This window comes from Bufo gargarizans, chromosome 2 (assembly GCF_014858855.1).
Source record: "Bufo gargarizans isolate SCDJY-AF-19 chromosome 2, ASM1485885v1, whole genome shotgun sequence".
Lineage (NCBI taxonomy): Eukaryota > Metazoa > Chordata > Amphibia > Anura > Bufonidae > Bufo > Bufo gargarizans.
In genome coordinates, this window is record NC_058081.1 from 151,371,774 (window position 1) to 151,396,203 (window position 24,430).

Here is a 24,430-nt window from a genome sequence, read left to right on the forward strand (position 1 = left end):
ACAGAGGAGGGCTACACAAATAGTATCCATAGCACCTGGACAGTAAGTAGCGTCGGGCTGAATTGATGTTCAGACCCAAAGGTCACCCCAAATGACATTTGTGTAGTGTGCCAAACCTCTCTTTTATGGAGACAATGTACTTGGCACCAATGTCGGACTGGAATGCCTAGGGGCCAAACAGTAAATTTTATTCTGGGGGCCAACTGTAAAGCTACATGCAAATAGTATCTGCCCTCACAGTGTCAGCAGCAGCAAGATGCTGCAAAAAGATGGCTTATGGGGTTTTTGAGCACAAGGTATTGGCATTGCAGGCAATGTGTCTTCCTCAAGGTGAACCTCAGGACATTGGGTTAGGTAAGAAGCTGACACAAGCTGAGGACTGCCTGTTACAAGATATTAGGGGTTGAAGATCTAGTTACCAGCAATTGGCGGGCTATTGACTTCCACACCTGTGTGTGGATTAGGAGGGCAGAGCACCGGTTCCAACCACTCCCCCTCCAGAGCTGTCACCTGTGTACCTGTATGTGGGGGTGGGAGAGCATTGCCGAAGTCTACACCCCCTCTCCTCCCAGCAGAGCTGTATACAAAGCAGCCACTGGTGATCACTCCAGAATGGTTCATGCTCTTGTGAACAGGTGCAGATCCTAAGTCCTCCTGTGCCCTTTACACTTTAGACACGGATCCAGCAACGATGATCACGGTGTTCTTCACAGCCCTTCCCGGGCTGCTGCTTCTACCCTTGCTCATAAGCTTCATCTTCCCATATATCTTTCAGGACATTGCCCACCTCATCACTGTGGTGCGCTTTGGCATCAGAGGCAAAAAGCAGGTGACGAAGACCCCGGCGCACACAGTGGTGGACATCTTCTTGGAGCAGGTAGAAAAGTCTCCGGACAAGCCCTTTGTCATCTACCAAGAGGAGGTGTACACTTACTCCGAGATAGACCGGCTCAGCAACCAGGCAGCCCGGGCTCTGCGCAAGCATGCTGGGGTCAAGTCTGGGGACTGTGTGGCCATATACATGAGCAATGCCCCCGCTTACATTTGGATCTGGCTCGGGGTGGCAAAGTTGGGCTGTGCACTGTCCTGCCTCAATAATAACATCAGGTCCCATTCATTCCTGCACTGCTTCAAGAGCAGCGGAGCCAAGATCCTCCTAGTGGAGCCAGGTAAGTGCCCCTTCACACCTGCAGGCTTCAGGCTTGATCCGATTTAAAGCCAGAATCAGGATTGCATAATAAAAGCAGAAAAGGTAGAAATGACGGATAGTACTTCTTTTCTTTTTTTGAAGGAATTGCTGGTTTTGGATTCATAAAGAGAATAAAAAAACCTTCATGTGTAAATGTACCATAACTTTACTCTAATATCTAAAACCCAGTTACCACGGGCTGTACTAAAACAAAGAGCAAAATAAAATAAATCACAGACTGGTCTTAAGTCAGTCATAAGTGGCTTGCGTTATGGTCTGTGATGGCAAAAGCCACTTGCAGCTAATGACCTGCCAATACAAATTTTTGGATGACTGTTATGTTTTGATCATTAGATGCAATGCTGTAATCTTCATGTCGCTGTAACTGGTCTTTATTAAAAAAATAAATCTGAACAGTTTTTTGTTCTGCAGCCTGTATATACCGTATTCCAATACACAGGAGGCTGCAGAATGCCGCTCACTGCCAAACAGAATGTCTGTCTGGCTTGTTCTCCAGCAGCTCTTGTGATATCCTGAAAGCTCAATGTTTATGATATCACCTGTTAAGGGCTCATGCACACGACCGTATGTATTTTGTGGTCCGCAAAAAACGGACCAATTGAAATGAAATGTGGACCAATTGAAATGAATGCTTCCATATACGGTCCGCAAAAAAAACGTAACGGACATGGAATGAAAATGCGTTCGTTTGTCCATTCACAGGTCCATAGGTGTTTTGCGGTCCGCAAATTGCAGATCCGCAAAACACAGACACCGTCAATGTGCGTTCCGCAATTTGCGGACCGCACATCGCTGGCACTATAATAGAAAATGCCTTTTCTTGTCCGCAGTTGCGGACAAGGATAGTACATGTTCTGTTTTTTTCGGGAACGGAATTGCAGATCCGGAAATGTGGATGCGGACAGCACATAGTGTGCAGTCCGCATCCGTTCCGGCCCCATTGAAAATGAATGGGTCCGCACCCATTATGTACCCAATTATGCTGAACGGATCCAGACCATTCATACGGACGTGTGAATGGACCCTTAATGAGTAAGGTCTTTTTCACACGTCAGTGATTCACATATGTGTGCTGTCCATGGTCTCCACGGGCTGCTTACATGTTGACTTCAATGAGTGTATTCACAGATTAGTGGTTCACCACGGACCTTGAATCTGTGGTGACACCATGGAAGCATGACCTATTTTTGTCCACGATTACGAGTCCCTCACGTAAATAGTATATGGCTTGCTTTTGGTCGATGGATTTCACGGACAGTTACTAGAAGATGCTTTGGAAACTAATTTTCAGCCTGGCAGTGTCTGTAAAGCATGGATCACACACGGACCAAAAATCCCAGAACCACGGATCATGGACAGTGTCACGGATGAAAGATGGACCATGCCATCATGTACATACCACAAACACGGACATGTGAATGAGGCCTTACTGTAGCATTTGTAAAAGCCATTTAGGGTATGTTCACATGTAACAGGTGCCCTGCAGATTTGCTGTAGCAGTACTAGCAAAGTGGATGAGATTTTTAACGGCTCAGAGATGACCACATCTGTGTTGAGATCTGGAAGCCTGCTTATCTCTGACTCCCACCGCCGTAGAAGGGAGTCCACCATCTAACAAGAAAGGAGTGGATGCAAAGAGCATCTCAGGGTCTGGAGGACCCAGCATCTTTGTGTATTACATATGCAGTATATTGATTTCAATAGTAACATGCCTGACCATGAAACCTAGATGTTTTAAGCGCCCTTCCATTTAGCCAATAAAAAACATCACAAACATCTACCATGGTCAACATTGAATGCAATATTTCCCCCGTGTCTGGGTTCCAGGGGAATTGAATGCTTACTGATGGGTTCCCCTGCAGATTAAACCAATCTGCTGGGACATACTGTGATTGGTTTATATTTGGAAGTCCCTTCTAACAAAAACGACTAGAATCTATTACACTTTTGGCTAAAGTGAAAATTAATCATGTGTTAAAACTGGTGTAAGGGAAACCTGGCTTGGTTCTGCACAGCAACCAATCAAATCCCACCTTTCATTTTTCAGAGCTCCTTTGCTAAATTAATGGTGGAATCTGATTGGTTGCTATGGGCAACTAAACCAGTTTTCCTTTACACCAGTTCTAGTAAATCTCTCTTCACTCTTTATACACTAGCGGAAAATGTGAACATGAAAAATACAGTAGAACTTCTGGAAAAATGATTGTGATGCTGAGATTGACAAAGTATAAACTGCTAGTGGTGCTTGGTCAATGATTACACAAAAGTAGTCCCCCTTTATTTTGGGTTGTGCAGCAGGGTATATGTTGTCAGGGTCACATTATTACTGGGTGGCACCCTCCCCCCAGGGTCACATTATTACTGGGTGCCCTATTACTGGTTGCCCCCCCCCCCCCCCCCCACACCTTGCTGTAATACAGACTGCCGCTCTGGCATAATAATGGTCATACAGATGCTAGATATTCTCCTGTGGTACGCCATGCCAAGCTCTTTCATCTTGGACCTGTAGTTCAGCCATAGTGGCTGTTAGCTGCTGCATCTAGGAGGTCCATGTAGGTGGACGTTATCTTGTTTGAACACCTTGTCTCCTAAATCAGAAAAAGGTGTAGGACTGGTTCCACAATGTCACGAACATACTGAAGGTCGCTCCTTTTTACCACGAATACCAGATAGGAATAGCCATGGTAACTAATGACGCCCCACTCCGCGGCTCCTGGTGTTGGTCCTGTGTGTCTCCGCACTATGCATGATGGCAGTAGGTGCTCTCCAGGGCTCCTGCACACTGATGCGTCCATCATGTTTACCAAGGCAATACCTGCTTTCATCACTGAACACATTTGTTTGCTGTAGTGATGAGGACTATGTTTCTACTGATTGGTGGGGGTCTCAGCAGTGGGACCCCAGTGTTCAGACATTTATTACCTATACTGTGGATAGGTGATAAATGTCGATTGTGGGAAGACCCCTTTAAACTTAGTGATCATTAATTACAGTATATTCTAAGTATATACAGATACAAATGCACTATATATACACAAAAACATAAAACATACTTATGTCCATACCCATTACACACACAAAAACAGAAACACAGCCATACAAATAAGTCATCTCTTTCCCATCCCGCACTTTAGACGCAGTGGAGCAGAGGTCAGGCAATAGGATCAAGAGCAGGAGAGGCACAGGAGGAGCGCAGGTAGCCCCTGGACTATAATTTGGCCAATAGACCTTCCAGTGAAATACATTTCTGGTCTGCTGTGTTGAATATTTTCATCTAGGGCTCATTCACATCTAACAGTTGTATCTGGCTAGGTCTTTCGTCAGTAGACATGCGTGGTCAGGGTTCTCCACGGACAGCACACATATCCATTGATTTTAATGTGTTTATGCACTACTTTGGTCCATGTTGCGGAATAAACATCCCCATTAAGGCTACTTTCACACTAGCGTTCGGGTGTCCGCTTGTGAGCTCCGTTTGAAGGGGCTCACAAGCGGCCCCAAACGCATCCGTCCAGCACTAATGCATTCTGAGTGGACACGGATCCGCTCAGAATGCATCAGTCTGGCAGCGTTCAGCCTCCGCTCAGCAGGCGGACACCTGAACGCTGCTTGCAGCGTTCGGGTGTCCGCCTGGCCGTGCGGAGGCAAACGGATCCGTCCAGACTTACAATGTAAGTCAATGGGGACGGATCCATTTGAAGATGACACACTATGGCTCAATCTTCAAACGGATCCGTCCCCCATTGACTTTCAATGTAAAAGTCTGGACGGATCCGTTCAGGCTACTTTCACACTTAGAATTTTTTTTTTACAATATAATGCAGACGGATCCGTTCTGAACGGAGCCACCGTCTGCATTATATGAGCGTATCCGTCTCAGAAGGATCCGCTCTGAACGCTAGTGTGAAAGTAGTCTAAAGTGTATGGGTTTGTGAAAATCATGGCATCTGTGTTCTTTCAGTGGTTTTCACAGATTGTTGGTAGGAGATGCTCTGAAACTCACCATTTTAGCCTAGCAGTATCCGTGGAATATGGATGATACACGGAGAGCAAAAAACAGACCTTCACGGATGAAACAATGACGATCTTGTCATGGATAGCATCATGGACATGTACAAGAGGCCTTAGCTGAGCTAGGCAATGACAGCTGTTGTGTACATTGTCAACCTGTGTGGCATCCATAGTTGATGTATTTATTAGCCCACATTTACTAATGTGAGTGCAGATACATTTTGGAACATCTAGGTTTACAGAAATTACCTATAACTAGTTAAAAAAAGAGGTGTGGCTTCTCTGGAAAGGGGGTGTGGCCTGATAGGCATGAAATTTTGTCACGGGGTACACCAATGAATAGTTGGTACAGACAAAAGTGCCTATCCCTGAACCAGATTTGTCACCCGGCCTGAGCCCCTGTGAGACAGCCCATGTGTATGCCATAGGATTAGTCTGTCTGCCCCATTGTTTCTCTGTCTGGCTTGGGGAGACAGCCAGTGTTAAAACTGGTGCCCAGAAAGAAACCTGACCTCACAAGCAACAGATTTGCTGGCAGCGTTTAGCATTTAGTGAAAGTATACAATGAATTGTCATACCTCCCAACTTTTCAAAAATGGAAAGCATCGCGCGCTGCAGCAATTTTGTAGTTTACATTAAGCTACACCTGTAAAACCAGGGGTGCCCAAACATTTGCATACCAATGTAGATGTATAGCCCCATGGAATTAATGGAGCTTTCGAATAAATAATAATAATGCTTGGGGGTCTGATTGCTAGAAGCAATAGCTGCGCTCGTGCTCTCTTCTTGCTGCAGGACATGAGCTCACGTCGATGGGCCTGTCTCAGTTCTGTCCTGGGCAACGAGAGCGCAATATGCAAGCTCTTCTCTCTACTCATTCTAGCAATTGGTGGGGCTCTCAGAACTCAAGTCCCCACCAACCCAAACTTCTCATATGTCTCTATGACGTATCAAAAGTTGTTTGAAAACTCAATGACCCTTTAAGAACCACCCCTGACTTTGGCTAAAAAAGCGAAATATGACTCTCTGCATTCTGTGTGCCTTGACTTGAACAATGAAATGCAACCACTTAAGGTCCAAGGACATTTGGTGCAGTTTTCAGATTTTAAAGTTATTTTAAAGGCTTAGGCAATGTGTGCAAGCAGAAAGGGGACAGAAAACTATATAACACCATCGATACGCCACGTGTGTGTTTAGAGCACATAGCTGTCTTTGGGGATAATATGCAGTCCTCTGTTTTCTTCAGTAATATTGCTCCAATATGAGTCAAATGTCAATGCGGAAATCCTCAAATCTGTGTATTTCATGGAAAATTTCATATAGAACTATATTTTTATGGACATAATGGGCAACATTTTAGCTTCCAAATTACTGTAGAAATACCTGGCGCTCCTGCATAAGATCCTTTGTTGATCTACAGAACCCATGGCTCAGTAGAATGGTGTATAGAGCATACATTTGGTTCAGGCCTATCTATAATGTATGTGTCTGATGGAGGCCTGTAGAAATATAGCAGGATTGCACACGACACTGGTCCAGGCACTTTAGTTTAGATGAGCATTTTCCTTTATTTCAGTAGTGCACGTCAGGTAAAACAGCAACAATGGGTTTCGGGGATACCAAGGTGCCCTTCATCAGGTTCACAGGCTGGTAATGACAATTGGTGCTTATTGTGGGTTTTTATACAAAAAAAATGCCAAAAAGGACACCTGAGTCAGCCCCATAGGAGTTGTAGCCTCCACCAGGTTCCTCATTAGCATATTGGGGTTCAGGCTTAAAATACTGCAATAGATAAAAACCGTGTGAGGTGGTGAATAAGGAGTGTTTATATACATCTACTGTGTTGTGATGTATTTAAAAATCACAACCAGTACTTAAAATAAGAATATTGTGTTAATCTAAACCAATCAGAGGTTGGCCCGGGGATCCTGCGCCAATTGACCGCTACGTCATGGGTCATGTGACAAGCAAGTGTGGAGTGAACGGGAGGTGGCCCGGTGTTCCGTTACATTTACCTACTTTGTGAGATTTTCCTACCCTCGTCACTTCCAGGCTGCACCGGACATGACGTGAGGAGGTGTGCCGCACCGCGCAGGCGCACAACGACACGGTAGGGAAATTTCACAGCAGAGTTAGCTAGACACCGGCCAACACTGCGCATGCGCCAGGAGCCTCACCAGCGGTTATGGTAGGGAAAAATTACGGGCCAGTGCGCAGGCGCGGTGATCGGATGGATGTTCTCAGCTGGACACCGGCCGACACTGCGCATGCACTGGGAGCCTCACCAGCGGTTAGGGTAGGTAAAAAGCACTGGCCGTGTCCAGCTAACTCTGCTGTGAAATTTCCCTACCACGTCGTTGTGCACCTGCGCGGCGTGGCACACCTCCTCACGTAATTTCCGGTGCAGCCAGAAGTGACGATGGTAGGGAAATCTCACGAGGTAGGGAAATGTAACGGAACACCGGCCAGACTGATGAATAGACTACGTGACCGCAAGTATCGCAATCACGTGGCTAACTTTCAAGGCAACAGGATGCCTTATAGAGTAAGAGTAAAGGTCACGTGATCGCATGTGATCTTCTCGGGGAATAGAAGCTACTTAAGAAAAAACGTATGTCATGCGATCTTAATAGAATCGATCACATGATATAATAGAAGAGGAAAATGAAGAAATAGGATGGAATCCAGCTTCTGATTTAAAACAATATTTTTATTTCTTTTGCGGTAAAAGCATACACATTGACACCAAATGGAAGGGGAATGCAAAGGTGTGGGTATAGATTTGTAAACTACTGCCCCCAAGAGGTACTTGCATAAATTAAGGTTTAGTGTACCCTCAAAATTTAAGAAAAACTAAAAATTAAAATACAAATTGAAAATAAAAGCAAAGATAAAAGGGAAACAAATCACATATAACAATAAAAGTAGTGATCAATATAAAAGCAATACAGAGCTTCATAACTAAAAGAACATGTTCTAGGGGGGATTGCACATATCGAGGAAATCAGTATTACCAAAGGGGTCTATGTACAGGTTACAAAGAAGTTTGTATTTACACATAGCTGTACCGTAAATATGTATTATAATTGTTTCCGGAATTTTAAAGGTTAATTTTGAAAGCTTCATTAAGCCCGTATGGGTTTTTGCGCTGATGGATAGGTATCTATGAACGCATTGCACCCGCAGTGAATCCTGACCCATTCATTTCTATGGGGCTGTTCACATGAGCGGTGATTTTCACGCATCACTTGTGCATTGTGTGAAAATCGCAGCATGCTCTATATTGTGCGTTTATCACGCAACGCAGGCCCCATAGAAGTGAATGGGGCTGCGTGAAAATCGCAAGCATCAGCAAGCGGATGCGGTGCGATTTTCACGCACAGTTGCTAGGAGACGATCGGGATGGGGACCCGATCTTTATTATTTTCCCTTAGGGAGATCCGCTACGCGACCAAGTGGATTAAGGTGAGTTAAATTTGTTTATTATTTTTAAACTATGCATTCTGTATTAAGAATGCTATTATTTTCCCTTATAACCATGTTATAAGGGAAAATAATAAAATCTACAGAACACCGATCCCAAACCCGAACTTCTGTGAAGAAGTCCGGGTACCAAACAAGCCGATTTTTCTCACATAGAGCAAGTTCTATCTTTTTGCGGAACGGACGGATCGCGGACCCATTCAAGTGAATAGGTCCGCGATCCACATGTGGCTGGCCCACAGTTGGTGCACGTGCATTGCGGACCGCAATTTGCGGTCCACAGCATGGGCACGGGCTGCAAACGGTCATGTGAACAAGCCCTTAGTCGCATGTCTGGATATACTGTGCTTCTGGAATTTCTTTTTGGTATTTGACCTATGCTTGTTCAGTCTGTTGCAAAGGGTTTGTATCGTACGTCCTACGTATTGCAGACCGCATAGGCATTCTATGATATAAATTACATAGTAGAGCCTGTTATTTGAAACAATTCATCATCTTTTACTTTTGAAGTGGGTTTTTTGGTAGATGATCTCGCAACACAAACATTTGGTTGGCCGCATTTAGTAATTGGTGCTAAAATATTTTTTAGGGTGCGTGCTCTTCTATAAGTAAGACAGGGTGTTTTAGGAATGATTTTCCTTAAAACCGGGTCTTTTTTCAAAAGATGTCAATGTTTGTTTGTTTGATTGATTTGATCAGATTATGATTCTGGCTATAGGTAGTGATGAAATTAAACGAGTAGTTGTCCTTTTCAGTGGAAGTTTTTGTTTTTGGCAGCAGACATTCTGATTGAGTGAATGTAGATGCTCGTCTCTTTGCTCCAGTAATGATTTCATTGGGATATCCTTTTTGATGAACCTGGAGGATAGGATCTTACTTTGTTTTTCAAAGTCCTCCTCAAGGGTACAGTTCCGTCTGATTCTCTTGTATTGGCTGTATGGAATATTATGTTGCCACTTTTTGTAGTGGGCAGTGGCTACTTTTGAAGTCAAGATAGCTATTGCTATCTACCTTTTAAAAAAAAAAAAAAAAGGTCTGCGTGAGGATTTTGTTTTCTTGGGTATAGATCTCCAGATCTAGGTATTCGGTTCTGGTTTTGTGGTAAGATCCAGTGAAGGAAATTCCCCACTCGTTGTTATTTAGATGCACAATGAATTCTTCAAAAGTAGTGATGTCCCCTTTCCAGATGATATTCAGGTCATCTATTTATCTTTTGAAGAAAATAATGTTGTTTGTATACTAAATGTGTGTTTCCTCAAACAAACCCATAAATAGGTTGGCAAAACTTGGTGCGAAGAGCGTGCCCATTGCAGTACCCCATATTTGCCTGTATATATGGTCTTGGAATTGGAATGTATTATGTGTTAATATGAATTCAATGCCTTTGAGAATTAATTATTTTTGTTGTACTGGCATGGATGGGTCTTTGGTCAAAAAATCTGATATGCCTTTTATTCCAAGTTTATGTGAAATATTGGAATACAGGGCCGAGACATCTAAAGTCAGCCAATAGTATGTGTCATCCCATTTAATGTTTCTCAGTTCCATTATGAGCGAGGTCGAATCCTTGATATATGACTCAAGGTTCGTTACATATTTTTGTAGAAAAATATCGATATAGTGGGAGAGATTTCTAGTGAGAGATAATACCCCGGAGATGATGGGACTACCTGGAGGATTATTTAGGCTCTTGTGTATTTTGGAGAGATGGACGGACAAGAATAGGACATGTTCTATTTTTTTTTTTTTTTTTTTGCAGGGCCATGGAATGGAGCAATGGATGGAGACAGCACACGGAGTGCTGTCCGCATCTTTTGCGGCCCCATTGAAGTGAATGGTTCTGCATCCGAGCCACCAAAACGGCAGCTCGGATGCGGACCCAAACAACGGCCGTGTGCATGAGGCCTAACGTATCACTATATCATTATTGATTTGGAGTTTTTTTAAAGCTGATTTTTCATGAGGTCTGAGGTTGTGTTTCTGAGTACAGCCTAAGTTTATTTGTCGGAACTCATCTGATACCATAGTATAGAATGTATCAATAAAGTTTCCCTTTTGATGAACAGGGTAAAAGTTAGATGCTCATTTGAACCAGATGGCAGACTAATAGGAGTGTCTGACTCTTTGTCATCTTTATGTGCCGTAAGTGTTTCCTTTACTGCGTGGTCCTGGATTTTAAAATGTCTCTTGATGGTTAGTTTTCTTATGAATTTGTTGACGTCCAAAAAAAGATCAAATTCATTAATTTTGACTGTGGGACAAAAAGATAGGCCTTTCATTAGTAGAGAGATTTTACTCTTAGTGAATTTGTGGGTAGATAAATAAAAAATACCTAGGGTTTGAAGTGCCGTGGAGTCTATATCTACAGTGGGTTTTACTGTTTCCTTTTGTTTTTATTCCTGCCCCCCCCCCCCCCCCCATCCTCTTCTGGATTTTTTTCTTTTTATAGGTTTTCGTTCTAATGGTTGAAAATAATTTGATGGTTGGGGAACAGCTAAATAAGAAACGGATGTTGATGTCCCCATTATTGGAAAGTGTTCCAAGGCCTATGACAGGGTCCCTTTGTAAAAAAAAAACATATTGCTTGGTAAAAAAAAAATTCTGTAGCCTTCATTATCAAAGTACAGTCCTAGGGCAGCACGGTGGCTCAGTGGTTCAAATCCGACCAAGGACAACATCTGTATGCAGTTTGTATGTTCTCCCCGTGTTTGTGTGGGTTTTCTCCGGTTTCCTCCCACACTCCGAAAACATACTGATAGGGACCTTAGTTTGTGAGCCCCATTGGGGAAGTTAGATGCTAATGTCTGTAAAGCGCTGCGGAATATAGTAGCGCTATATAAGTGCATTAAATAAATAAATATGCTTTTGGGCTAAGTCAAAGTAAATGAGGGCATATTGAAATATTAACGTATACACCAGGAGGCTTTTCCGGATGTATACATGGAAGCAGTCCACCATGTATTGTGTGAGGGCCAAAGCATTCTATGGAGAGCATAATCGGGATCTGTATAACAGATCTCAAATACAGATGCGTAAATGAGGCCTGGGGCGGATTGGCCATAAACTTTACAGGGAAATTTCCCGGTGGGCCGATGCCCAGGGGTCCACTCAAGCCCTCTTGATGGCTGCAGGCCAGATACATAATGATCTGATGCTTAATGGCCACAGGTACCCTCCTGAACTGGACTGTATTATCGTCCTCATGATGGTGATACAGTTGAATACTGTGGTTGGGGCGGCAGTATTTTGTGCTGCCCTGTGGCATTTGGTTCTGCTGGGGCAGTATTCTGTGCTGTACTACGGTATTGCAGTCTCTGCCTACTTGTTTTGTCCTAGCTTCTGTCAATGTGGGGCACCTACAACATGGGTCCAATTTTTATTTTATTTTTTCCAGGGCCACTTTAAGTTCCCAATCCGCCCCTGCTTAGACACGTGATACATCTGTCAAAAATGACCAAAAACCATGTACTAAACTTTGCATTTAGAGATATGAGAAAAAGAAAGAAAAAATGAAGTACTGAAAGTAGTTCATTACTGTGCATTGTGTTGGTAAGGAAATAGTTAATATACACCTCTCAGCAACAGGATAATAATGGCAACAGGAGTGTTGTAGAGGCAGCTAATTAAAATGGGTGCCCTCAGACTAAGTAGAGTCCTATGGGATCCAGGAACCTGGGACATTTAACTGTTTATCCTCTTCGCTGCCATCAAAGAAGCGCTGACAATCTAAATTCTTGTTTTAGTGAAGGCCTTATTACACAGGCCAAGGTTCAGGGCAATTACCACCAATCACCGGACCGAAAAACGCTTGTTTGTCAGGTGATAGTATCTTCATGCTGCACATCTTCATTCGCCGCCACTCGTCATCCTGTGTAAACAGGGATCTGCTGCCAACAAACTGAATTTATATGGAGATGAACGATCACAGTAGAGCTTATTTGTCCCCATACAGAGGAGAAAATCGCTGCAGTAAATACAGCTGTCACATCCAGTCACAATCAGTCAGCTATTGGGAATGTTTGGTTAGTTCCAGATCATTGCCATTGAATTGACCCATGTAAACTGCCATCATGGACAATGGGGGCATATCGCTAGGATATGCCCCCATTGTCTTATAGGTGCGGGTCCCATCGAGAACGGAGTCCCGCAAGGTGGTGGCTGGAGGATTCTGGTCCACTACCAAGCCAGGATATGCCTCCATTGTCTATGATGAGACAACCTCTTTAGGTCCTGGAAGCCCCTTCAAAGTAAAGCTCATTGGCTCAATAGTCAGCAAATTTAAGATCTAGTATTTTTGTAATCTATATACAGTATTTATTCCATGTCTCTAATTAAAGGGGTTGGACCCTTTCTGGTTGTTCTTGACCAATGTGTGTAATGGTGCAAAACCCCAAACAACCAGAGTTTAAACAATGGTGGATTTATTAAATGACGGCAGTATGGTCCAGACCAGAAATCATATGCAGGTAATCAATCCAAATAATACCTTGTGCAGGAAAACTCACAAGGGACAGCCAGACCAGGCCAAAGTTCATATGCACAGAAATAGTCAGTGTAACGTAGAACCTAGGGACGAGACATTTCCAGGGTCCGATCCGAGGTCCAACACAAGACAAACTGTTCCGCATAGAGGTTTCCCACAAGCAGTCTCTAGAGATGGATTGAGGAAGTCAGAGGTCATGCACAGGTAGTCTGGAAGAATGTGGACAGCAACATACACCCGGGATGTCAAAACAACAGTGGACACTGACCAGTCAGGGAGATCACCTCTTAAACACCTAGCCAATCACAGAGAGCCTTGTGTCTATTCCTCATAGCCCATATGATTATCCAATCCCTGACACTTGTGCGGCCTTGGCTGGCCATTGATCACTTTACCCATGCCTGCCCTCTAATCTACTCGAGGTTATGTACAGGTATATTCCCCGTCAGCGGCCGGCGTAGCGGATAAGATGCGCGTTCGTTCGGTCCACGTAACCCTTTGCGAACCTCCTCTCGAGCGTGCACGCGGACTCCCAAGCGGCGCAGCATGTATACGCGATAGCGTCGGCACAGACGCCGGAATCGCGTCCGCCCACAAAGGAGTCGGAACCGAAGATTCCGCAGGCACATGCGTGACCTGTCCCGCTACTCCAATGGGAGCCCCAGTGGACCGCGAAACAGGAGAGTGTCTTACAATGTGTTTGTAAGATGATTATATGGAACCTAATAATATAGCCTTTGTTCAAATTTTGTGCCACTTTCTATATTTCATAAGGTATGGTCTCTTGTTTGCACAGTCTTTACTGCTGTCCACACAGAGGTCCTGTCCATAAAATGGCTGCTGATGGAGGGTCATGTGACCATGCAAATCATTTAACCACAATTCAAATACACAGCACCTGCCATCTGCACTTTTACTGTTCGGAGCAGTGTGTTTACTGTAAGTAAAGGAGACTGAGTGATGTCTGGTCACATGACCCTCCATCGGTGGTCATCTTTGGACAGGACCACTATGGAGGCAGCACAGAAGATTTGCCTAACAAGGGACATGGTTTATAAAATATAGAAAACGACACCGAATATCAACATAGTCTATATTAGTGTCATATAGTCATCTTATATACACATAGGTCACAAGTAGCCAGAAAGTGACCATTCCCTTTAATTGTCTTTAACTAACATGGGTTTACTGAGACACCAATCTATTACTGAAATATCTTAAGGCTCTTAATACATTGTTTGCATCACATAGTGAAAAGAACAGGTTTTAAGCAAAATAATCACTAGAAGAACCAAACAAACAAAAAAAGATTCTGTGAATCTACATTTTTTTGGAGGTCTTATGTGTGGTTTTTAGTCAGAGGGTTAGAGGATGACTTTTTTTTTCTTGTTTTTATTATTTATTTTATGTCCTGACCATAACAGTGTTGCATTGATTTGATGGTATGTGTCACATCACTTTCTATTTGGTATGCACTTTGTATGTGTTTCAGGGTCTTTTTAAGCAATTGTGGCACAAAATGGACATTATTGCCTTGATTGTCCCCAAATAATGCTGTACAGCACTTTAAACATATGCTTTACTAAAAGTTACAATATTTAGCTCTGTAAATATGGTAGATCTAGCATGCCGTGTGCATAAAAAGAAATCGGTGTAGTGTGCATGAAGAACAAAAACATCTCAGATCATCATCCCTAGGTATCTCAGGTCAGCATGCTAGTAAATATGCCCTTTGCCCACCCCAGCAAACAATGGATTAGGTCTCGCAACATATGTAACAATTAACTGAAAGCCAATAACATTCAACATAAGATTAAAGGGACACTGACAGGCCCAATAAGCATATTTAGGTATATATATCACAGTACAGGTCTTATAAAGTGTATTAAAATCATCTAAGTATCCCCTCTGTCCACCTTATAAATACAGAAAACTGAAGTTTTATAACCTGGTTGAAGCGTCTTCAATCTGCCCAAGGGGCGGCGTTTCAGCTTCACTTGCGCCCAGCCACCCTCGCCACAACTGCCGTTTTGAAGCGCCGCCCAGCTCATCAATATTCACTTCGCTGGGCGGCTACTACTGTCCCCGACTTCACAAGATCCGGCGCATGCCCAATACAATCCTATGGGCAGCGGCCTCCGTCTCATCTTCAGCGCATCTTCAGCGCATATCTCAGATATCTCATAGTAGTTCACCTCCACTATAATATCAGCTGCATATATCCCACCGGATGCTAATGCCAAGCTTGCTACGAGCGAACTTCTTGCGGTCATCAGCAAACAACAATCTGCACACCCCGTGGCTGCATTTATTGTAGCGGGTGACTTTAACCCAGGCATGTCCAAACTGCGGCCCTCCAGCTGTTGCAAAACTACAACTCCCAGCATGCCCTAATAGCTGTAAGCTATATAGGCATGCTGGGAGTTGTAGTTTTGCAACAGCTGGAGGGCCGCAGTTTGGACATGCCTGCTTTAACCACTCCGACCTAAGGTCAGTGCTACCTAAATTTCATCAACATGTCTCCTGCCATACCAGAGGGGATAAAACCTTGGCCCAGGTCTATACAAACATTATTACAGAATTAAATACATGACTAAAAGAGATCAGTACAGGGAAAGGCGACATCATCTGGAGGAAGACACAGCAGATACAAAGTTCAAAAATTGTCCATATTGATATAAAAAAACAAATCAAATAAAGTGCAATTGCATTGATTTATCAAATACATATAAGGGACAAAGAACAGTTACCCATGCTGTGTCCCTCTGTGATGACGCCACCCACAGACGAAGGTTTGCCGACACGTGCGTTGGGGCTGGTGCCATCCTGGTGGAGACCACCAGGATGGCGCCAGCCCCGACGCGCGTTTCAGCGAACCTTCGTCTGGGGGTGGCGTCCTCACTGAGGGACACAGTTTAAATACCCAAAGAAACCAATCGCAAAGACCTTATACATTAAAGGGAACCTGTCATCTGGATTTTGTGAATAGAGCTGAGGACATGGGCTGCTAGATCGCCGTTAGCACATCTGCGATATCCAGTCCCCATAGCTCTGTGTTTTTTTATTGTGTCAATAAAACGATTTGGTAGATATGCAAATTAACCTGAGATGAGTCCTGTCCCTGAGATGAGTCCAGCGTGAAGACGCCCAGCACCGCCCTGCATTCTCCGAATCTCCTCCTTGCTTCCCGACCTCACAAAGCTAGAGGCCGTAATCTGGCGATGCACGAGCCAGCGCATGCGCAGTTCATTCCGAGGCTGATGCCAGCACAGGGAAGGAACACTATGCTGACACTGCGCATGCACTAGCTCGCGCATCGCGAGATTAAGGCGCTCTAGCTTTGTGACGTCAGGGAGCAAGGAGGAGATTCGGAGGATGCGGAGCGGTGCTGGGCTCATTCACGCTGTACTCATCTCAGGGACAGGACTCATCTCAGGTTAATTTGCATATCTATCAAATCGTTTTATTGACACAATAAAAGCACACAGAGCTATCGGGACTGGATATTGCGGATATGCTAGCGGCCATCTAGCAGCCCATATCCTCAGCTCTATTCACAAAATCCAGGTGACAGGTTCCCTTTAAGCACCTGTGAGGAGATATGGCCGCGCTGTTTCGGCGCTCTATATCATAAGTCATGTGATGGCGCATGTCACGTGATATCATCACGTGACCACACCGTGAATCACTTACGCAGGACTGGAGTCGCGACGTACACATAGCGAGATCCGGGGGTGGCGGCATCAAAGGCATAAATGCGCCTGCTCAGGCCTGGCAGTTAGATCCAAACAAATGGTATCAGTCATAATTATTGTATTTGCATGATTGATTATACTAGATGTGAATTCTGGCCAACAGAAAGAGTGGAGAGGTAAGAATCAAGAAGAAAACAAATCAAAAGGTACAAAATAAATAAAAATATATGTTTATAATTAAATGAGATCCATGGTTATAATAAATAAGTGCCAAGCTGAAATTAATTACAATTAAATGATCATGATAATGAATGGGAATGTGCTAATAAAATGGGAATGTGCTAATAAAATAATATTTGAATATGTGAAATGTATGATGACGAATATCAATCAAAATAAAGTAAATGTGAAATGATTGTGCAAAAGTGATTCTATAAATATCATTCTACATAATTGAAAAAACACAATTACAATATGTGAAAAAATTTACAATAATAACCCATACCTCAAAATCATAATCCCTTAATCTATTCACTCACTCCCCACCCCACTTCTATACCTCAAAACCATACTCCACCTCCATGGTGCAAATTCAAAGTGGTAAGATAACATAAATCCCACAAAAAATGACCCAAAAATACTGGAGTAATTAAAATACATTAAAATGATTTAAACCATGTGGAAAATGGAGACCCGGGGAAGTCAACAGAACACGCACAGGAACAACCTATAAGAACGAGGAGAAGCCCGTAGATTCATTTAATCCATTTGGGCGCAATGTGTTAAGTTTCCAGATCCATTTACATTCCAATTGTGCCAACCTTTTTGAGATATCACCACCATGAACATTCCTTAGCACACAATCGATAGCTCAAACTTTCAAAACCTTATGCCACAGGCATGATGAAATTTAAAGTGTTTAGCAACAGGTTTTAAGTTTGTTATATCCCTTTCATCAGTCGCTGACATTATGTCCCTGACATGTTCGCGTACCCTGACCTTTAGTTCCCTAGTCGTAAGACCCACATACATTCTGGGGCAGGGATATGTAGCATAATAGATAACCGCTGTACTTGAACAGGTCAGACAGTGTGTTATCTTAAACATTTTCTTTTCTGCTGAATCATGAAAGGAAGTAGCTCTTTCCATGTTTGGGCATGAAATGCATTTCCCACATGGAACAAAGCCCCATTTTGGTTTACCTATCCCTGGGAAGATAGGAGGAATCTGTTTCATAAAATGACTGCGAACCAGATGATCTCTCAGATTTCTTGACCTTCTGGCTGTTATAGATGGACCCGAGGCAAGATATTTGGCAAGAATTGGATCTGTCAAGAGAACAGGCCAAAACTTTTTTAGAATGTCTTTCATCTCAGACCACCTAGCATGATACCCTGTAATGAATCTCACTTTGTTATCCATTACCCTTTGTTTCTCGGAAAAGAGAAGATCATGACGAGAACAGGATTTTGCTCTTCTGTACGCGTTCTTGATGGAACGTTGACTATATCCACGATTCGTGAATCTTTACCTCAAGTCATCAGATTGTTGTTCAAATTTCTGGTCCGTTGAGCATATCCTACGAATTCGTAAGAATTAACCTGTCGGGATCAAATTGATCATCTGTGGGGGATGAGATGAAGATGCATATAAATAGGCATTAACAGACGTCGGTTTCCTAAAAACGTTAGTTACACTAGAGCCATCAGGTCCTCTCATCAACTGAACATCCAGGAATTTAATACTGTTTTTATCACATTTATATGTCAACTTGATATTTTTGGAGTTCTGATTCAACATAGTAAAAAAAATCTTATAGTTCAACAGAACTGCCCTGCCAGATCATAAAGACATCATCGATGTACCGCGCCCACAAAGTGGCGCGGTCCATTGATGTGTATTAGTCTGACAGGAAAAGTTCTCTCTCCCACAACCCCAGGAACAGATTTGCGTAAGAGGGCGCACAACTTTTTTCTTGATTATTACCTCTCCACTCTTTCTGTTGGCCGGAATTCGCATCTAGTATAATCAATCATGCAAATACAATAATTATGTCACGACTCCGGTCTCGTGTCATCATTATGTGATTGGTGGTGTGGTGACGTGATGATAACACGTGGCACACACCATCACGTGACTTCTAATGATATCGAGCGCCGAAACAGCGTGGCCACATCTCCTCACAGGTGCTTAATATATAAGTGATTGGTTTCTTTGGGTATTTAAACTGTGCCCCTCAGTGATGATGCCACCCTCAGACAAAGATTCGCCGAAATGCTCGTTGGGGCAGGTGCCATCCTGGTGGAGACACAGCATGGGTAACTGTTCTTTGTCCCTTACACCAATGCACTTGCACTTTATTTGATTTGGTTTTGTATATCAATATGGACAATTTTTGAACTTTGTATCTACTGTGTCTTACTCCCAGATGATGTTGCCTTTCCCTGTACTGATGTCTTTTAATCATGTATTTAATTCTGTAATAAAGTTCTGTATTTGATTTGCAAGCGGTCTGGTATTGCTTTATAGTTATTTATTTAAGTTATTATACCATAGGCTTTTTTGTGATAAGTCAGGGTGCCAATTTGGCAGATATGTTAATTTTTGGGGCTTCTTGGTTGTTCTTTACAAACATTTTTGGAGCCTACAAGGTAAAGCCCGTCCCCCACTTGTGACAGTCTGATCACCTTTATTTGTTTCTCACCGCCAAGTACTTGCCGCTTATCAACCGTGTAAAACCATCAGTGAAGACAATCCAAAGTGTGACCAGCAGGGGTAGATTCTGTACTCCAGGACAGGTTTGAAGACACGGACTGGAGCATGTTTGCCTCTCAGGCCACCTGTGGTTCTTACACTAACATCGACTCTTAGACGTACTCAGTACTGGAATACATCAACACCACAATTGACAATGTTACCACAGAAACGCAGATCATAATGTACCCACATCAGAAACCTTGGATGAACAAAGAAGTGCGGAATCTACTAAAGGCACGTAACATTGCCTTCAGATCAGGTGACACTCAGGCCTACAGTACGTCCAGGGCAGACCTGAAGAGGGGCATCAAGAAGGCCAAGCACAGCTACAAGCTGAAGGTGGAGGAACACTTTGTCAACTTTGACCCGCGACTCATGTGGCTGGGCATTCAGGCCATCTCTGACTATAAGCTCAGCAATTCCACACAGACGGCCATGACTGTGTCCTTCCTCAATGAGCTACGCTCGTTTTGACAAGGACAACATAGAAACATAGAATGTGTCGGCAGATAAGAACAATTTGGCCCATCTAGTCTGCCCAATATACTGAATAATATGAATAGCCCTTGGCCCTATCTTATATGAAGGATGACCTTATGCCTATCCCATGCATGCTTAAACTCCTTCACTGCATTTATATAAGGAAAAGTTAGCAAAAACCCTACCCTCTGACTGTCATACCCTCACTCTCACCATCATAGATGTCCATAACGCACTGAGCAGTATCAACGCTCACAAGGATGCTGGCCTTGACGGCATTCCTAGACGTGTGCTTCGAGCATGTACTGAGCAGCTTGCAGGGGTCTTTACTGACATCTTCAACCGGTCGACTATCGCCCTGTAGAACTCACGTCTTTATAAAGTGCTTTGAGCAACTGGTCCTGGCACACCTAAAGTTGTGCATGCCCCCCACACTGGATCCTCACCAATTTGCCTATCGAAGTAATAGGTAGGAGTACAGAGGATGCTGTATCGACAGCGCTTCACTGTGTACTCTCACACCTGGATAACAAGAATACTTATGCAAGAATGCTGTTTGTTGATTTCAGCTCAGCATTCAGTACAGTCATTCCCTCCAAGTTGATCACTAAACTTGTGGATCTTGGAATCAGCAACCCTATCTATAACTGGATCATGGACTTTTTTGACCAACAAACCCCAGGTCAGGAAATAACTGCTCCACCACCATCATACTCACCACTGGCACTCCACAGGGCTGTGTGCTGAGCCCATTCTTCTACTCCCTTTTCACCTATGACTGCAGGCCTAGGCATGGATCCAATTCCATCATTACGTTTGCAGATGACACCACGGTGATTGGTCTTATCACTGACAGCAATGAGTCTAACTATAGGGAAGAGGTAAAGCGCCTAGCTATGTGGTGCGCTGACAATAACCTGCTCCTGAATACCAGCAAAACAAAAGAGCTCATTGTGGACTTTAGGCAGGAGAAGAGAGACACCCATGACCCCATCCACATAAATGGCACGGCTGTTGAACGGGTTTCCAGATTTAGGTTCCTGGGGATCTACATCTTTGAGAATCTGTCCTGGTCAACCAACATCTCTAGCCTGGTCAAGAAGGCACATCAGCGCTTTTCTTTAGGACACTGAAGAAAAACCACCTGTCTGTTGACATCACTGTGCGATAGAGGGCATCCTAACCAACTTGTTACAGTCTGGTATGGGATTTGCTCTGTTGCTGACCGCAAGGCACTGCAGCGGGTGGTGAAAACTGCACAACGAATCATAGGGACTGCACTTCCTGCTATTGAGGATGTTAACAAGAAGAGATGTCTACGTCGGGCACACATCATTCTTAGGGACTTCTCTCATGCTGCCAATAAACTCTTCCAGCTCCTTCTTTCCAGAAGGCACTACAGGAGCCTTCAGACTTAAACCAGCAGGTTTAGGAACAGTTTCTTCCCCACAGCTGTTAACCTACTGAACTCAGTCCCCTCAGAACCTGTTCATCCACATTCACTTAACCCTCTACACTCCTCCTCCCCTCCATCCCTCCCAATGACCATAATCATGACTGTCATTCATTCTCAACACTCACGGTATGTTCACATTGGTTACCGCTATAGTTGGGACACTGTCACAGCATAAGTCTCTGTTATAGTACGTACTTACACTTGTAGTACTTGCACTACATTGTTCACTATTATAGTCTGTCCAGGACACTCTTCCACTTCTGGAGCTATATTCATAGCATTCTGCAGATCTGTTTATTATACATCTGTAAATTTGTATATACGTAGCACATCTGTATACTTGTTTATAGTACATCTGTATATTTGCCATCTGTATAGCAATATAGAAACTGTTCATCTGTATATCTGTATACATCAGCAAATCTGCATATCTGTATATATGTATACATCAGTACATCTGTATATTTGTCCATAGTACATCTGTATATTTGCTCTCTATATAGTAATATAAACACCTGTATACCTAATTTATTTGTACATAATCTGTACATAACTATTCCTACTTTCTATACTATCCGTATCTGTATATAACTTGTTTTTTATTGCACTTGCTGCTCTTTGCACTTCTGATTGGATGCAAACTGTATTTCGCTAACCTGTATTATACATGTGTAATGACAACAAAGTTGAATCGAATCAATATCCCACTAGGCTATGTGAGCCCAGTTCAGGCAGCAGGATGCTGCCTATTGACTAAAGTAGCCACTAGCGTCCCAGCTTGTCGGTGTACTGGTTAGCCATATTTACTGCTTTTCCAGCTTCATTGCTTCAGCGCTGCTATTTTAACTCTGCCACCTCAACTCAGTTGTTCCATTTTGCTGGATCAGCTCTGCTGCTTCAACTCTGCTAATTCAACTGGACCACATCAACTCAGTTATTCCACTTTGCTGTCTCAGTTCAACTGCATCAGCTCTGCCATTGAACTCAACTACATCAACCAATGAGGGGGGCCTACACAGTATTAGGCAGGTAGATTTATTGTTATAGCTGGTCAATGTATTCCTTTCTGGCTCAAACTGAGTCACAATTTTGGCATACAGGCCATGCACCACACTTTTTGGCTCATTCAACAAGGGGGCACCGCTTAGCAAAAAGGTGGTGTGGTTTAGCAGAGGAGGGACATGGCTTAAGAGGCACCAAACATTTTAGTGCCGTTTTTTGGCACAATGTAATCCACCTAATAGGTGGTATAAACATAGGCTAGAAAGCCTAAATGTGTGCCAAGACTGCTACCTAGCATCGTCTAGTGTAATAAATCTGGCACACTGGCACATCTTTAGACTGCCTAAGTCTGCATTGCCAAAATTTACACAGTATTAGTAAATCTACCCCAGTGAGTTTAAGTTCTTGGGCCTAAATGCAAAATGTGTAACGGGGTCCCTCCATCCATGCTCCTCCATGCTCTGAAGGGGGCTTGTCATGTCACAAGAAGGGTCAGTGCCTTCTAAGAAAAGGGGGAGACCTAGAAAAAGGGCATGCCCATGCCCTGAAATAATTTGGGCAAGCAGGCATCTTCCAGTGACTGATTACTAAAAGTTGATAAATATGAGCTACGCCCCTTACTGAAGAACCCTTTATCAGGGAAGGAAATTGACTAGTGACTACTGGTCTCTTTTTATATCCATTCTATGGGCACAAAACAATTTTGCATTGAGGCAATTTGGATGGAGAAGAGGTATTTGAACTAGCTACCTTGAAACCTGTTTTTATTCTCGGAGGATTATGGAGGGAAACTACAGGGAGTGCAGAATTATTAGGCAAGTTGTATTTTTGAGGATTCATTTTATTATTGAACAACAACCATGTTCTCAATGAACCCAAAAAACTCATTAATATCAAAGCTGAATATTTTTGGAAGTAGTTTTTAGTTTGTTTTTAGTTTTAGCTATTTTAGGGGGATATCTGTGTGTGCAGGTGACTATTACTGTGCATAATTATTAGGCAACTTAACAAAAAACAAATATATACCCATTTCAATTATTTATTTTTACCAGTGAAACCAATATAACATCTCAACATTCACAAATATACATTTCTGACATTCAAAAACAAAACAAAAACAAATCAGTGACCAATATAGCCACCTTTCTTTGCAAGGACACTCAAAAGCCTGCCATCCATGGATTCTGTCAGTGTTTTGATCTGTTCACCATCAACATTGCGTGCAGCAGCAACCACAGCCTCCCAGACACTGTTCAGAGAGGTGTACTGTTTTCCCTCCTTGTAAATCTCACATTTGATGATGGACCACAGGTTCTCAATGGGGTTCAGATCAGGTGAACAAGGAGGCCATGTCATTAGATTTTCTTCTTTTATACCCTTTCTTGCCAGCCACGTTGTGGAGTACTTGGACGCGTGTGATGGAGCATTGTCCTGCATGAAAATCATGTTTTTCTTACCTTGCAGACTTCTTCCTCTACCACTGCTTGAAGAAGGTGTCTTCCAGAAACTGGCAGTAGGACTGGGAGTTGAGCTTGACTCCATCCTCAACACAAAAAGGCCCCACAAGCTCATCTTTGATGATACCAGCCCAAACCAGTACTCCACCTCCACCTTGCTGGCGTCTGAGTCGGACTGGAGCTCTCTGCCCTTTACCAATCCATCCATCTGGCCCATCAAGACTCACTCTCATTTCATCAGTCCATAAAACCTTAGAAAAATCAGTCTTGAGATATTTCTTGGCCCAGTCTTGACGTTTCAGCTTGTGTGTCTTGTTCAGTGGTGGTCGTCTTTCAGCCTTTCTTACCTTGGCCATGTCTCTGAGTATTGCACACCTTGTGCTTTTGTGCACTCCA

The 24,430-nt window shown here is 43.3% G+C and overlaps 1 protein-coding gene across 1 annotated transcript in view; it reads left to right on the forward strand.

The window, feature by feature from the left end:
• Positions 1–621: 621 nt before the first annotated feature.
• SLC27A2 (solute carrier family 27 member 2) overlaps positions 622–24,430 on the forward strand; it is a 59,409-nt gene continuing 35,600 nt past the window's right edge. The window contains exon 1 of the mRNA XM_044283262.1: positions 622–1,169. Within this exon, the coding sequence (XP_044139197.1) occupies positions 692–1,169 (478 nt within the window). The 5' untranslated portion in view covers positions 622–691. The remainder of the gene's footprint in view (positions 1,170–24,430) is intronic.